The sequence below is a fragment of the Salmo salar genome, chromosome ssa08 (assembly GCF_905237065.1).
Source record: "Salmo salar chromosome ssa08, Ssal_v3.1, whole genome shotgun sequence".
Classification (NCBI taxonomy): Eukaryota; Metazoa; Chordata; class Actinopteri; order Salmoniformes; family Salmonidae; genus Salmo; species Salmo salar.
Window position 1 is genome coordinate 3,869,315 of NC_059449.1, and position 15,247 is coordinate 3,884,561.

The 15,247-nt window shown below is 43.1% G+C and overlaps 1 protein-coding gene across 3 annotated transcripts in view; it reads right to left on the reverse strand.

Annotated features, from left to right (window-relative positions):
* Positions 1-15,247, reverse strand: part of LOC106609977 (F-box only protein 41) — a 98,003-nt gene that overhangs the window by 24,787 nt on the left and 57,969 nt on the right. For all 3 annotated transcript variants that reach the window (XM_014209059.2, XM_014209060.2, XM_045722650.1), the window contains exons 4-5: positions 11,026-11,242; positions 308-381 (exon numbers count right to left, since the gene is read on the reverse strand). In XM_014209059.2, coding sequence (XP_014064534.1) covers positions 308-381; positions 11,026-11,242 — 291 coding nt within the window. The remainder of the gene's footprint in view (positions 1-307; positions 382-11,025; positions 11,243-15,247) is intronic.

Consider the following 15,247-nt stretch of genomic DNA (forward strand, 5'->3'; position numbering starts at 1 on the left):
GCGGTCTAAGGCATTGCATCTCAGAGCTGGAGGCGTCACTCCAGACCCTGGTTTGATTCTAGGCTGTATCACAACCGGCCGTGATTGGGAGTCCCATAGGGCGGCGCACAATTGGCCCAGCGTCGTTAGGGTTTGGCCGTCATTGTAAATAAGAATTTGTTCTTAACTGACTTACCTAGTTAAATAAAGGTTAAAATTTTTTTTTTTAAACTGGCCTTAGATCAGTGTGTACGGGCAAGTTTATGCTACTTTGTTTGTGTGGCGGAGAGCAGTGCAGTGTGGGATAGCGTGTGGAGGACTGGCTTACCCGGTGCTGGGAGAGGATCGTCGGTCAGACACTTGGTACATGCCCCTAGACGTCCCAGAGATACTGGAGTTCCTCTGAGAGAAAGATGGAAGGAAGGAAGGAAAGAAGAAAAAAGAAAAGAAAGAAGGAAAGAAAGAAAGAGAGGAGAGATGGGGCGGAGAGCAACAGGTGTGTCAATACATTCAACTGTTTCCTTGAATTCTGATACTTCTCAACAACAACAAAAAAACAGGACTTTACACATTGTAGTGAAAATACTCCTCTGTTTGTGTTCTATAATTCAAAGTGAATGTTGAATAGACCTAAATATTCTATTGGTGTGCCCTGCAACTATGTACTGCTGTGTTATATTCAGAGGATAGTTTGTTTGTCAAGGGTCAACAACACATCCCACTGTTACATGCTGACCAGACCTGCACGTCGTGTGTGTGAGCGTTGCAAAATAAATGTAGAAATCCATGTTATTCAATTATTGCACCCACACTGCTCGCGCGCGCCAAGGAGCGTCTGCGTTGCCAAGGGCTAAAATAGAAGTCCTTTTTATTTCTGACGCAGATCGCGCTGAAAGTCCTGCCTCTCCCATCTCCTCATTGGTTATACCCACGTGGGTGACTGAAAGACTAAATGTTTTGCCGGTTGTCTTGGTACAAGTGTAGATGCCAATCACCATATAAGTTCAAAGATGAAAAAGCCTGGAAGGAGGAGATATGACTAGAAACGATTCGGTTGGCCGTTTTATGTGTGGATTAATTGTCGGAGTAGAGGACCTTTTGCATTTCAGGTAAAATAACAACTCAATGTTTATATCCCAGGACAAATTAGCTAGCAACAGCAAGCTAGCTAAATAGGACAAATTAGCTAGCAAGTGCAAGCTAACTAGCTAAATTGCCATACATGTTTAATGCTTTTCGACCTGTCCCCAAATGAATGTCATTGGTTCAGAGCTTGATTTGATATTTTAACCTGCGTGTCGTGATCGCGTTTGGTGTGGGGGGACAAAATAAATGTATGCATGATAGCGCACGCGCGCAGCCTGTTTGGGTTCCGTGTTAGTGTTTCTCTTCAATCTACTCTGTTTCAAATAAATACCACACACACACACAAACACTAAAACTGAAGCACATAAAACAGACTTACTTCAAATGCTGGTGTATAGGTGTGATACCTTTTTAAATATGACCCATAACAACTACTCTCATTCCAAGAGGTGATTGGTTTCAAGCAGCTTCACATTCAATGGAGGTGGTGATTGGCTAAAACACTCACATTCCCAAATGAAATAATAACAACATACTGCGTGAAGTTAATCAAAGAATGAGCATCAACTTCTCTTCTTTAGATAGAAATGTTCTCGTCTCTTTCCCTTCATCTAAACTGATTTGAGAATGTAATATAGGTGAAAACATTGTGACGGAGGTGCATTAATGGAGGACTTTTCTATCCAGCACAATCTCATCTACAAGTGCCTTCAGAGAGTATTCGCACCTAGGGCTGTTGCGGTGACCCTAATACCGGCCACATGAGCAGTCATGAGTCATTACCGCGATAATCTCCACTTATGCACCCTGGTAGTACCCAACTCGCTAACGACCATCGGGTCACTAAGGGCCTGGAACTCAGGGCTCTATTGTCCCTCTAACCACTCGGACATCAATGCAAATGAAATCGAAAATCACATCAAACACTTATCGTCAAAAGAGTATCGTGCTTTTCAAACTCACCTCACTGGGACTGATGAGTTTGAGGAAAGAAACGGTGTGGAAAACATGGTCGTTGTGGATGTTGTTTCAAAGCATAACAATGAAATGGACAGCGCTTTCTAAAGGTGATGATTAAACTCATAGGCCCATACTGTATATGAGCCCCGAAAAAAAATACGATTGTGCCGTTAAACTGATTTGAGATATATTTGTGTAAGCAATGTGAAATGGCTAGTTAGTTAGCGGTGGTGCGCGCTAGTAGAATTTCAATCAGAGATGTCACTCGCTCTGAGACTTGAAGTAGGGTTTCCCCTTGCATTGCAAGGGCCGTGGCTTTTGTGGCGCAATGGGTAACGATGCTTCGTGGGTGTCAGTTGATGTGTGCAAGGGTCCCTGGTTGGGACGAAGAGAGGGACGGAACCTACACTGTTACATTTGGCACATAATTGGTCTAGCCTATACTCCAAAATGAAACAAATTCTAGTAAATCGTCCTTTGAGTGTGGACTGTATTATTATGGATCCTGGTACTCCTGCTCCGCTTTCTAATCCATGAGTCTGGGAGAGAACTACAGGCCTTGGCGATGCGGTTGGTTCATTGATTGTGCAGGGCGGTTTACAGAGTTAGCCTACGGTATAGCGGATTTTAAACAGCCTAGTAATAGGGCATTTAAAAAAATCATAATTAAATAGGCTGACACATTACCTTTAGTTAAAGAATACCTTACCACTGTGAGTTTCCATCTCCTCTCCCTCATTCCTTTCTCGAGCGTGCAGAGATGGGGGGGGCTGTCATCAGTTTATTTAAATATGTGTTGTGGAAACATGTTACCATCGATGTTCCCGAACGGATTTCACTTGGTTTCCCAAATTAAGCACTGGGTTGCTTCAGGAACAGGGTTGGAGAGCCCATGGCATACAGAGTTTGGGCGGAATATCACACGTTCCGCAGCATGCTCCTCAAACAGTGGTTTATGCATGTCAAATAACCGGAGTAGCCTATTCCGGCACGATTGAAAAACTAACAGGGGGAAAAATGACCTCCATTCGCTATTCGAATGCATACGGATGACACTTTTACCATGCCCATTTGATAAATGGGCCATTCTAAATTAAACTAATGAGAGAACAGTGTGCACAGCCTGAAGCAAGGAACAGAGCGCAAGCATTTTTTGTGACTTCCTTAAAATCATCAATGGCCTATCGTCACACCATGCAGCCCATATACAGTGAGGGGAAAAAGTATTCGATCCGCTGCTGATTTTGTACGTTTGCCCACTGACAAAGAAATGATCAGTCTATAATTTCAATGGTAGGTTTATTTGAACAGTGAGAGACAGAATAACAACAACAAAAAATCCAGAAAAACGCATGTCAAAAATGGTAGAAATTGATTTGCATTTTAATGAGGGAAATAAGTATTTGACCCCTCTGCAAAACATTACTTAGTACTTGGTGGCAAAACCCTTGTTGGCAATCAGAGGTCAGACGTTTCTTGTAGTTGGCCGCCAGGTTTGCACACATCTCAGGAGGGATTTTGTCCCACTCCTATTTGCAGATCTTCTCCAAGTCATTAAGGTTTCGAGGCTGACGTTTGGCAACTCGAACCTTCAGCTCCCTCCGCAGATTTTCTATAGGATTAAGGTCTGGAGACTGGCTAGGCCACTCCAGGACCTTAATGTGCTCCTTCTTGAGCCACTCCTTTGTTGCCTTGGCTGTGTGTTTTGGGTCATTGTCATGCTGGAATACCCATCCACGACCCATTTTCAATGCCCTGGCTGAGGGAAGGAGGTTCTCACCCAAGATTTGACGGTACATGGCCCCGTCCATCGTCCCTTTGATGCGGTGAAGTTGTCCACCCCCAAAGCATAATGTTTCCACCTCCATGTTTGACGGTGGGGATGGCGTTCTTGGGGTCATAGGCAGCATTCCTCCTCCAAACACGGCGAGTTGAGTTGATGCCAAAGAGCTCCATTTTGGTGTCATCTGACCACAACACTTTCACCAGTTGTCCTCTGAATCATTCAGATGTTCATTGGCAAAGTTCAGACGGGCATGTATATATGCTTTCTTGAGCAGGGGGACCTTGCGGGCGCTGCAGAATTTCAGTCCTTCACGGCGTAGTGTGTTACCAATTGTTTTCTTGGTGACTATGGTCCCAGCTGCCTTGAGATCATTGACAAGATCCTCCCGTGTAGTTCTGGGCTGATTCCTCACCATTCTCATAATCATTGCAACTCCACGAGGTGAGATCTTGCATGGAGCCCCAGGCCGAGGGAGATTGACAGTTCTTTTGTGTTTCTTCCATTTGCGAATAATCGCACCAACTGTTGTCACCTTCTCACCAAGCTGCTTGGCGATGGTCTTGTAGCCCATTCCAGCCTTGTGTAGGTCTACAATCTTGTCCCTGACATCCTTGGAGAGCTCTTTGGTCTTGGCCATGGTGGAGAGTTTGGAATCTGATTGATTGATTGCTTCTGTGGACAGGTGTCTTTTATACAGGTAACAAACTGAGATTACGAGCACTCCCTTTAAGAGTGGGCTCCTAATTTCAGCTCATTACCTGTGTCGTGTCTTTGGGCACCATTAAACTGAAGACATGTTTATCAAAATAACTCCCTGTTATTATTATTACGCGATTAAACTGATTCATCGTTTAACTGTAATTAACTAGGAGATCGGGGCACCAAGGAAAATATTCAGATTACAAAGTTATAATTTTCCTAATTTAACTTTCCTATATTATAACATTATATTATATTATAGTATAGGCCGATTATCTTCTGGTTTAAATGGTGTATTTTACCTCGCGTCCGTCTCATTCCAAACGTCGTAAATTGTTGTATCTGCACGAACTCAGTCTTCACTAAGTCATCCATACATCAACTGTCTTAAAATCATTTATTTACTAAACAAAGTAATTCACAGAAAGCATACAAACAGTAATTATCGTCACAAAGAATTGGTAGAGTAATGTGCCCTAGTGGGCTAAACCGGCATGGCGGCTTGTTAAACCAGACCCTACAGAGTTGATAACAAATAATAACAATTGATATGCTATTCCTTTGCACATGAACGCTCACTCATTCGGGAACAATTGCAATCAATATATATTTACGCTCAGTGTGTCGTCGGGATCCTTGTTGGAGAGTTTTTGCCCTGTTGGAGAGTTTTTGTCCGCGTTCTCTCTCTCTGTTAGAATGGATCTTTCAAAGCGACATTCATTAATGTTGTTATAGAATGGATGTTTCTTCGGTCTTCGCGTTCGATGATATCAAATTTCTAGCTGCAGACTATTAATTAATTTCAAAGACTTGTTATTATTCTGTCGGTATCGATAGTCTAAAAGTTTAACCACGTGGTATAGTCAAAGTTCAGTAGAGGAATGCATGGTCAAACCTTGGCTCTCTCTTCTGAGGTAAGCTGGTCTCAAGAAAGTAACTCTGGGTGGGCTTATATACTGAACGTAGAAAAACTGTCACGTGATGCCTTGTCCTGTCTGTGTCCCTTCGGGGCGTGCCAATGACTAAGTTAAGCTTTGAACATAAATACAATTCTATCACATTAACATCAGTACATAGCCTCTCAACATATTCCAAATAGCTTTTATCTTATTAAATCATTGTATACAACCATTTAGATGCAAGTCCCATAGCTGAGGCTATTATATAAACCTTAGTATGGTAATATGGCACTATTGTCTCTAATGAGTATCACAAAATTGTACCAAGCGGACCAGTTCGTAGCTGGATTCTTCACCGATCTTTTATACCTTCTCCAGAACATAAATGTCATTCGGTTCCCCAATTCTGTGAGTTGGAAGAATTCCTTTGTCTCTCTATGAAACCCCTCTCTGTCTCAAAACTGGGCCATGAGGCCGGACATTCTCCTTTGGAATTTTATGACCCCTCTCACCACAGCCTGGGTGGGGGGAAGTAGGTTGGGGGATGGTGCATAGAAAAGGCCTGGTGCAGAGGGAGGGGGTTCAACTGTGTTCTCTGTACCCAGAGAGAGGGCAACGTCATGACACCTGTATAAAAGACACCTGGGAGCCAGAAATCTTTCTGATTGAGAGGGGGTCAAATACTTATTTCCCTCATTTAAATGCAAATCAATTTATAACATTTTTGACATGCGTTTTTCTGGATTTTTCTTGTTATTCTGTCTCTCACTGTTCAAATAAACCAACCATTAAAATTATAGACTGATCATTTCTTTGTCAGTGGGCAAACGTACAAAATCAGCAGGGGATCAAATAATTTTTTCCCCTCACTGTATGTTTTGATTCTAAGACATTCTAAGGTTTGGATCATTCACAATTAAAGTTGCCAAATAACTTAAAATCTAGCATATAGTACCTGTTTAAAATGATCACTTTTAATGCTCAACATAGCCACTTCATTTGCACACTCGCTATGGAATGTGAAAAATATCCTTTCGATCTTATTCAGCGAAGTTCAATTACATTTTTCTTAAATCATATAATATAAAATAATGGCACAGGATTGGCACAGCTAAATGAACAAGCCTACAACATGACACATAGCCAGATAACATACCGTAGAACCCATGTTCTGTTCTTCTGAAATACATTTTCTTCATATCAGAATGTTTCTTTAGCCCTGCCTAAAATAAATCATGGATTTATTGTGATGGTGTATATTCAATTGATTTTTTAGACTTTTTTCAATGGAGATGTTACAAAGGCACGCGTCAGCGGCTTGAGTTTATGTTAATTAACGGTAAATTACATTGAGCCCGGCGTACTTTTACATGACAATAACCGTCTGACAAAGGAAACCCCTTAACACTATTGAGATCCACCCCCAATGGAGTATCAACAAGGGGCTGCACCAGCAAGAGGGAACTTGACAATCAATAAATCATAGTGGTACATCCATGTCATGTCCATCATGATCAAATAGTTCTAATTTATATTTTTTACTAGCCCATCCACCGCCACCCCCCTCTGAGGACACATATCTTTTTTTGTTTTTACAGCTTTTCAGCTATATATATATATATATGTAACAGTATAGCTCCCGTCCCTCTCCCCGCCCCAACCTGGGCTTGAACCAGGGACCCTCTGCACACATCAACAACTGACACCCACGAAGCGTCGTTACCCATCGCGCCACAAAAGCCGCAGTCCTTGCAGAGCAAGGGGAACAACTACTTAAGGTCGCAGAGCGAGTGACGTCACCCGATTGAAACGCTATTAGCGCGCACCACCGCTAACTAACTAGCCATTTCACATCGGTTACATATACATACATTTTACATACATGGTACTTTATATACCGCAATCACATAAGAATAACACATTACCGAACATAAGCTCTTTAATCCCACCCCTCAGCCACTCTTAGCCCATCCCACCAATCACCATAGGCCACCCTCGTTTGGTTTCCATCATGATCAAATGTTACCGTCATGTTCGACACGGCAGCAGAATCCCCCTCGCTCAACATTGGCTGTCCACCATTTTGAAAATGGCACTATGCATGTCAACTTCGCAAAACGATACAATACCATAGAGACCAATTAGTTAGCCAAACAAATGACTGAAATGAGTGGGAGTGGATCAGAGTGACTTTCAAAAAGGCTTTGCTTGATAAAATGTTGAATTCACCATTTCAATAACAAAAGGAAAAACAGTCATTCTGCTATCATGAAAGGTATTGACGAATGAAGAAAAAAAAAGAGAAAACGTGGGAGTCCAGTCTATAGCTTCAACACACATGCACACACACACACACACACACACACACACACACACACACACACACACAGGAGGAAACTACAAAGCTCCTGTATGCGAGTGATGTCTGAGGTTCAGGGATAATTAACTGCGATTGGCTGAGGCTCTAAAAACATGGCAGCTAGTTGGCAAACATTAAGGAAGTGTAATCACAGCTATCTGAAAGAGAGTGACTATGTCCCAAAGGGCACCCTAGTCTCTATATATTGCACTACTTTTGACCACCCTGGTCAGACAGAGTGTGAAAAGGGAGGGAGAGTTGGCAATCCCCCTCTTTTACACAAGGAGCAAAAGGTATTCAGGAGGCTTTGGGCGTGGGCCTGCCACGTTTCCCTTTATCTTCATTCCCTCTGTTTTTTTCCATGTCTCTTCCCCTCCCTTCATCTACCGTATAAGAACTCACACAGTCTCTCGTCTCTCTACTGGACTGTACCTCTATCCCGCTCTCCTCCTCTCGCCCAATACCTTAATCTACAGTATCACTCCCATTTTCTCACTACCCTCTGTAGATTCCTTCTCCCCAACTCTCTCACTCTTCTCCTACCTTCTCTCTTCCTCCCTTCAAGCAAATTCCCTACAGGGGCTTCCCATACATCTCAGATGTACTGAGGTGTGTGTGTGTGTCACGCACACACACAGAGAGAGAGAGAGAGAGAGAGAGAGAGAGAAAATCCTGTCTGGGTCGAGCACCAGTAGAAACAGACAAGGGAGGAAGCAGGCAAACACCCATCCATCTCACTCACTACCCAAACAGAATCGGAGGGAGGGAGGAATGGCAGAGAGGGGGGCATCCGTGGATGGCCAATGTGCCGGTGCGCCAGCATGCAGTATTTTCTGGTGTCCATAGCATGCCAAATGTCCTATAATATAATAATATCCTAGCCACAGACACAAGAACGCTGAAAACAACGACTCATAAGCACAAGAAGACAAACAAGATGACTACTGTGGATGCAAATCAAGCCTCAAAAGCACCATAACAACACCGCTGCACATCACTGACTGTCTAACAGCCTCTTAAACACAGGTTAAGTGCAAACCCTGTAAAATGTTGACAATCTAGCCACTTAATAGAGCACTAACGGAGACTAGGGAGTGCATCCCAAATGGTGCCCTATTCCCTATATAGAGCACTAGTTTGGACCAGATACATCTGATCTGATCAAAAGTAGTGCACTACGTAGAGAATAGGGTGCCAGTTGGGACACAGCCTAGCTAGGCTACATCAGGCTGGGTAATGAATGAGCTTGATGGGATGCAGGTTGTGCATGGTCAAGAGTGGGGAATCTGGGCGGCGCGGGAAACACACATTCGCTTAACTCCGTCAACTGTGGGAGAGGTCAGTAATGGGAGAGATAACAGGGAGGGAGAGTAGAATATGTGGTATCTAAGACAAATCAGAGACAAACTACTGCGCTGTCACCTGACCTGGACGACTAGAACAAGTAGAGCCACTGGTGTCTCCATGGAAACGATAGATGGAAGGAAAATGGATAGAAACTGGCCCCTTCTTTCTCACTAACAAGACTTGGATAAATGACACTTTAGAATTGGAAATGGCAGGGGAGAGCTTAGTAAAATGTATCACAATGTCTACCTTGTTTTGGTCTATAATATGGGAACATATTATCATTACCTCTACTGTAAGTTTTCTGCACGTAATCAATACCAATACAATACCAATACAATATTTTAGGTTTCAGATCATATCTAATGGCATGAGGAAATTCTAAAACGTCCCCACAGAATTTCCTCATGCCTCAAGGGTAACCCTGATATCAAGTGAGTCAGAAACTACTGATTCCTGTAATCAACATACCTGATCATTAGCTGAAACCTATTTAGCATTTCAATTAAAGCTGTGTGCATCTCTATCCCAAAAAACAGTAATGACTAACACCTATTATAGTAATAGTAATGTAGTAATGACTAACACCTATTATAGTAATAGTAATGTAGTAATAACTAACACCTATTATAGTAATAGTAATGTAGTAATAACTAACACCTATTATAGTAATAGTAATGTAGTAATAACTAACACCTAGACAACCAATTACCTCTGAGGTAAATGAAGAAATAGAGTGGTGACATGACCAGCGGCCAGACACACACACACACACACACACACACACACACACACACACACACACACACACACACACACACACACACACACACACTTCTCCATCGCTGTCCAATTCCGCTAGTCACAGTCCAGCGCTCTGCCATTCTGTTTAATAAATATTTAACACACTCACTATCGTCCCAGATCAAATTAAAAGCAAAATTGTGGTGAGTCGACACGCATCACAACACGCCCGCCTTGCCTGTTTCTAATATCCCAAGTGATAAGATGCAACCCATTCCCTATATGGTGCACTACTTTTGACAAGGACCCATAGAGCTCTGGTCAAAAGTAGTGCACTATGTAGGGAATAAGTTGCCATTTGGGTCTCAGACAGACATTCACATGCTAGGTTAGATTATCAAACTGCTTGTTTTCATGTCGCTCCAAAATCATTTATTTATTTTCATCACCGATCATTTAAAAGATACCAATATCACCCCAAAAAATGACCCCATTTATTTGGACTGGAAGTAACATATGCAGTTGTAGAACCAATTATATAAGTGACTTATGTAATGTTAACTAATTATGCATGGACTATATTAAAGGAATGTACAACACAGGAGGGTGGTGGAAACTTAATTGGGGAGGACGGACTCGTGGCAATGGCTTGGGTGGAATGGTATCAAATACTTCCAACATGGTTTCCATGTGTTTGATGCCATTCCATTCGCTCCGTTCCAGCCATTGTTATGCACTGTCCTCCCCTCAGCAGCCTCTTGTGACGTACAACAATAACTATTCTATTCAGTAAACACACACACACACGCAGTACATGCACACGCACGTGCGCACACAGTCTATTAATCAGCTTACCTTTCCAATCTTAACCATTAGGTTCCCACACACAAATCTGACCTCAGATCAGTATCTAGGGCAACTTCTTCTCCACTCCAAATCACCAGACACAGATCTAGGATCAGCTTACTTTTCCCAACACTTAACCATTAGGCTGCCCTCACACAAATCTGACTTTTGTTTGTCTACTATACGGTCAACTTCCTCTCTCAACTCCAGATCACTTGGCATTTGTTGCCTTTTTGGAGCCTGGCAGGCTACAGATCTAGAGTCAGCTTACCTTAACCATTTGTGTAACCAAAAGCAAAACTGGTCTTAGATCAGCTCACCTGGCGTCCATTGTTGGAGCCCTTGTTGGAGCCGGGCAGGCTGCAGCGTCCCATGCTGCCGTTGGGTGTGGTCCCGCAGCTGCTGATGATCTGCAGCTGTTTCTCGGCACGGTCGGCACGGTCCAGGAGCTCCTCGATGAACTGCTGCAGGCGCACCTTGGCATTGGCCTCCCGCGCCGCCGTCTCCTGGAGGAACTGGTCTATCTGGGTTACCTCCCTGGTGAATCAGGAGGAGAGGAGACAGATGGTTACTGGTGTGCATAAGCACACATAGGTTACATCCCAAAAAGCACCGTATTTCCTACACACACACACACACACACACACACACACACACTGAACAAATATAAAGTGTTGGTCGTGTAAAGTTGGTCCCATGTTTTATGAGCTGAAATAAAATATCCCAGAAATGTTCCATATGCACAAAAACCTTTTCTCTCCAATTTTGTACACAAATATGTTCACATCCCAGTTATTTCTTCTTTGCCAAAATAATCCATCCACATGAAAGGTGTGGCATGTCAAGAAGCTGATTAAACAGCATGATCATTACACAGGTGTACCTTGTGCTGGGCACCATAAAATGGCCCCAAAATGTGCACTTATCACACAGAGATGTCTAAAGTTGAGATAGCATGCAATTGGCATGCTGACTGCAGGAATGTCCACCAGAACTGTTGCCAGAGAATTGAATGTACATTTCTCTACCATAAGCCACATCGTTTTAGAGAATTTGGCTGTACGTCCAACCGGCCTCACAACCGCAGACCACGTGTAACCATGCCAGCCCAAGACCTCCACATCAGGCTTCTTCACCTGTGGGATCGTCTGAGACCAGCCACCCGGACAGCTGATGAAACTGAGGAGTATTTCTGTCTGTAATAAAGCCCTTTTTGTGGGGGAAAAACCTATTCTGATTGGCTGGGCCTGGCACCCCAGTGGGTGCACCCCTGCCCAGTCATGTGAAATCCATAGATTAGGGCCTAATTCATGAATTTATATTGACTGATTTCCCTTATATGAACTGTAACTGTTCAGTATAGTACACTAAATCTGACCAGAGACATATGGGCTCAGCAGTCATGGACTGGTCTATCTGGGTCATCTCCCTGGTAGAGGGAGACGAGAAGAGAGACAGAATGGTTTGAGGAGTGCACACACACACACACACACACACACGGGAGTTGGGCTAACAGTGCAACCTCATGACATTTAGATAGATACCTGCACACTGATGAATGGTCCTGCAGTTTATTGGGCAACAATAAGCAATATTAACTGCTATATTAACTGTTGCAGCATTCATCAGCGCACAGGCATTTAAGTGACAATGACAGAGAAGCCAGTATTTGGAGGATATCTTGGTATGATGTTATTTTTATGAATGTATTCATACTATTTCATCCTTCCACGAGATATGTTCCCGACACAAATCTAGGGTTGCTACCCAAGGTGGCTAGTCGTTCATTCTATCGGTTCGGTTGCCAAAGACGCGACCCAATCCTGAAGTATTTTATTCTGTATCTATGTTTAAGTCGTTTGTTCTAATGTTCCGTTGCAATGCTGCCTGGCAATGTTCATATCCCTTGGTTGCTAGCTAGCCAACTACGGCTAACACAGTCATGTCAAATAGTGCAGACAGAATAACAGCAAAGTAGCTGCATTTGCATTTGTTCAAGCTGTTTTTTAGTGACATTTATTTGTAGTGACATTTACAATGAGCTAATGACGAGCGATTTCGCCTGGCATAGAAAATGTGCTCTTTCGTCAGGACACTGTTCACTTGAAACTGAAAATACAGCAAACTAGCTGCATTTTGTTTTGTTTGACCTGTTTTTCTATTGACATTTGTTTGTATGTATCCATAAATATTATGCTTATTCATGATTTCAACTGGCTGAGAAAAGAGGCCTCATCCTGACACGTTAATCTTCAAATGGGACAGTGGAGATCAAGTTTATAAATTGCCTGGTTGGGCTGATGAGAGTATATTGTATCATAGCCTTAGCTGGTGGTAACGTGTGGAATAGACAACGACTGGAATGCGGTTTTAACCAATCAGCAACCAGGATTAGACCCACCCGTTGCATAATTCATTAATTTATAAGCTTCAGGTTAGTGGATGAGAGTACACTACGTTTGAAACTAACTGGGCGACCTAACTCCCTGGGAACATATGGGAAGAATGGGTGGTTTGGGGCATACAAAAAACACACATACACACCACAAAACACACACCCCTTCTAACGGGAGGACAGAAACCAGATGGTTAGGTGCACGCATACCAGACCTGGGTCAAACACAAACATGTAAAATACTGCTCTTGGTTTACAATGGACCCAATAGAACATACAGTACAGAGGAGCTGGACATGAAGATTTGTGCCATCTTTAACACACAGACAGACAGACAGACGCAAGACAGTTGAATGTCACGGAATCTCCTGCTGAGGTGCCACAGACATTTATATCCCCCCCCCATTTCAACAAGGTGACCTATCGGTAGAATAATTTACTCCCGCAATAGTCTTATATGGACACTGATGGATACAAGTATAGGATCATATCAAGTACCGTATCTGAGACCTTCTGGGCACATCTTTGTACTCAACACACACACCTCCCAGGGGGTAATGTTGACCCTAAGGTACTGTATATAGCAGATGTATATATACAGATTAGTGATATACTGTATCTGCAGGCACAAGGAATCCATCTCTTCAAAACACACACATTCCTACACAAACACACAGGAGCAGAATGATTAATGCTATCGCACTAGCTGTCCCAGTTTTATACATACATTACGTTTCATTTCCACACAGATACTGTTTCACAGCTGAATCTTTTTCATATTCGCTTCGCTTCTGTCTTTTTTCTCTCCCCCTTACTTCTCTCTCTCGCTCCCTCTTCCTCCTTTGTTTTTTATGCTTGTTTATGTGGACTTGCATTCTGCAAGACTTCACTGGGGCTGGGAGTGAAACAGGACATTTTCCCTTCCCTTATCTCTGTGGTGTGTGGATCTGTGTGTGTGCGTGCACATACCACGTCTCTGTCCTTTTAAACACCAGCAGCCGCTCCTGTCCAAACAATCTCCTCAGAAAATCCAAACAAGGCACACACATGCGCGCACAAGGTCCTACTACCGCTGGCTTTTTGTTGGTTTTCCGGGAGCAAAGTAACTACTGACTGAAGGTTAACGTTGCACGCTCGAGTTATGACTGCATCCCAAATGGCACTTGATCCCGTTATAGAGCACTACTTTTGACCAGGGCCCGTAGGGCTGAATAGGGTGCCGTGTTCTATAAAAATGGAAGAGGCTAGACTTGAGAGATGTTTGGCATCTGGTGAAATGAAGTGTCTGTCTTGGGGGCAAAGACATTCCAAAATGAGATTCTTCAGATTAGGATTAGAAGTGTTTGAGCAACGTGAAAAGATGTGGTTATCAAACGGTTGTGTAAATAAATGAACTGGAGTCGAGATGACTCCACACACACGCAGTCACACACACACACTGGACTTTAGAGGGTTTGCACAGCAGTTTGAGGTTTGACAATAACATCATAATGATATGGGGTTAGAGCTCATCTCAGGGTAGTCGTATATTTTAATACACTTCTAACCCTCTTTTGAGACTATTTCGACTCATCTCATTCATGCTGAGTAGGATAGAAAAGCTAATGAGTGAATCTTCAACTAGCCCAGAGAGGGTTTCATTTTCCCTGTTGCTAAAATGGCTCCAGTCACATTATATGAGCTTCTCTCTCCATCTCTCTCCCTCTCTCATTTTCACTCTTCCTCTCCCTCTGAAATCAACAGGCACCAATACAAATCTCACACATGCCTATTTGTATACCTATGGTTTGTGGAGGAGTGTGCATTGATTCATCTTCGCTCCCATCCTCCTTGCCAGTGTGTGTGTTCACACTGTCTGTTTCTGTTTTCAGTGTTACAACTAGAGATCAGGAGTCAGGCTTGCCACCACAGTCACCACCACATTATCCCTTACCTCCAGGCAGTGGGAGGACGTGTCAATAAGGGCACACACACACACAAACAGGATTTCAGCAGCCACCCTCAAAACATCAAAGAGAGGTCAATATCAACACATAACTGATACAGGAGTCTGGAAGTGGCTGGAGCAGATATTCCTCTATATTATGGGATGTGACGGGCGTCAAAGGAAAAGAGAAAGTGCACTACTTTTAAAAGGGCACAGGGCA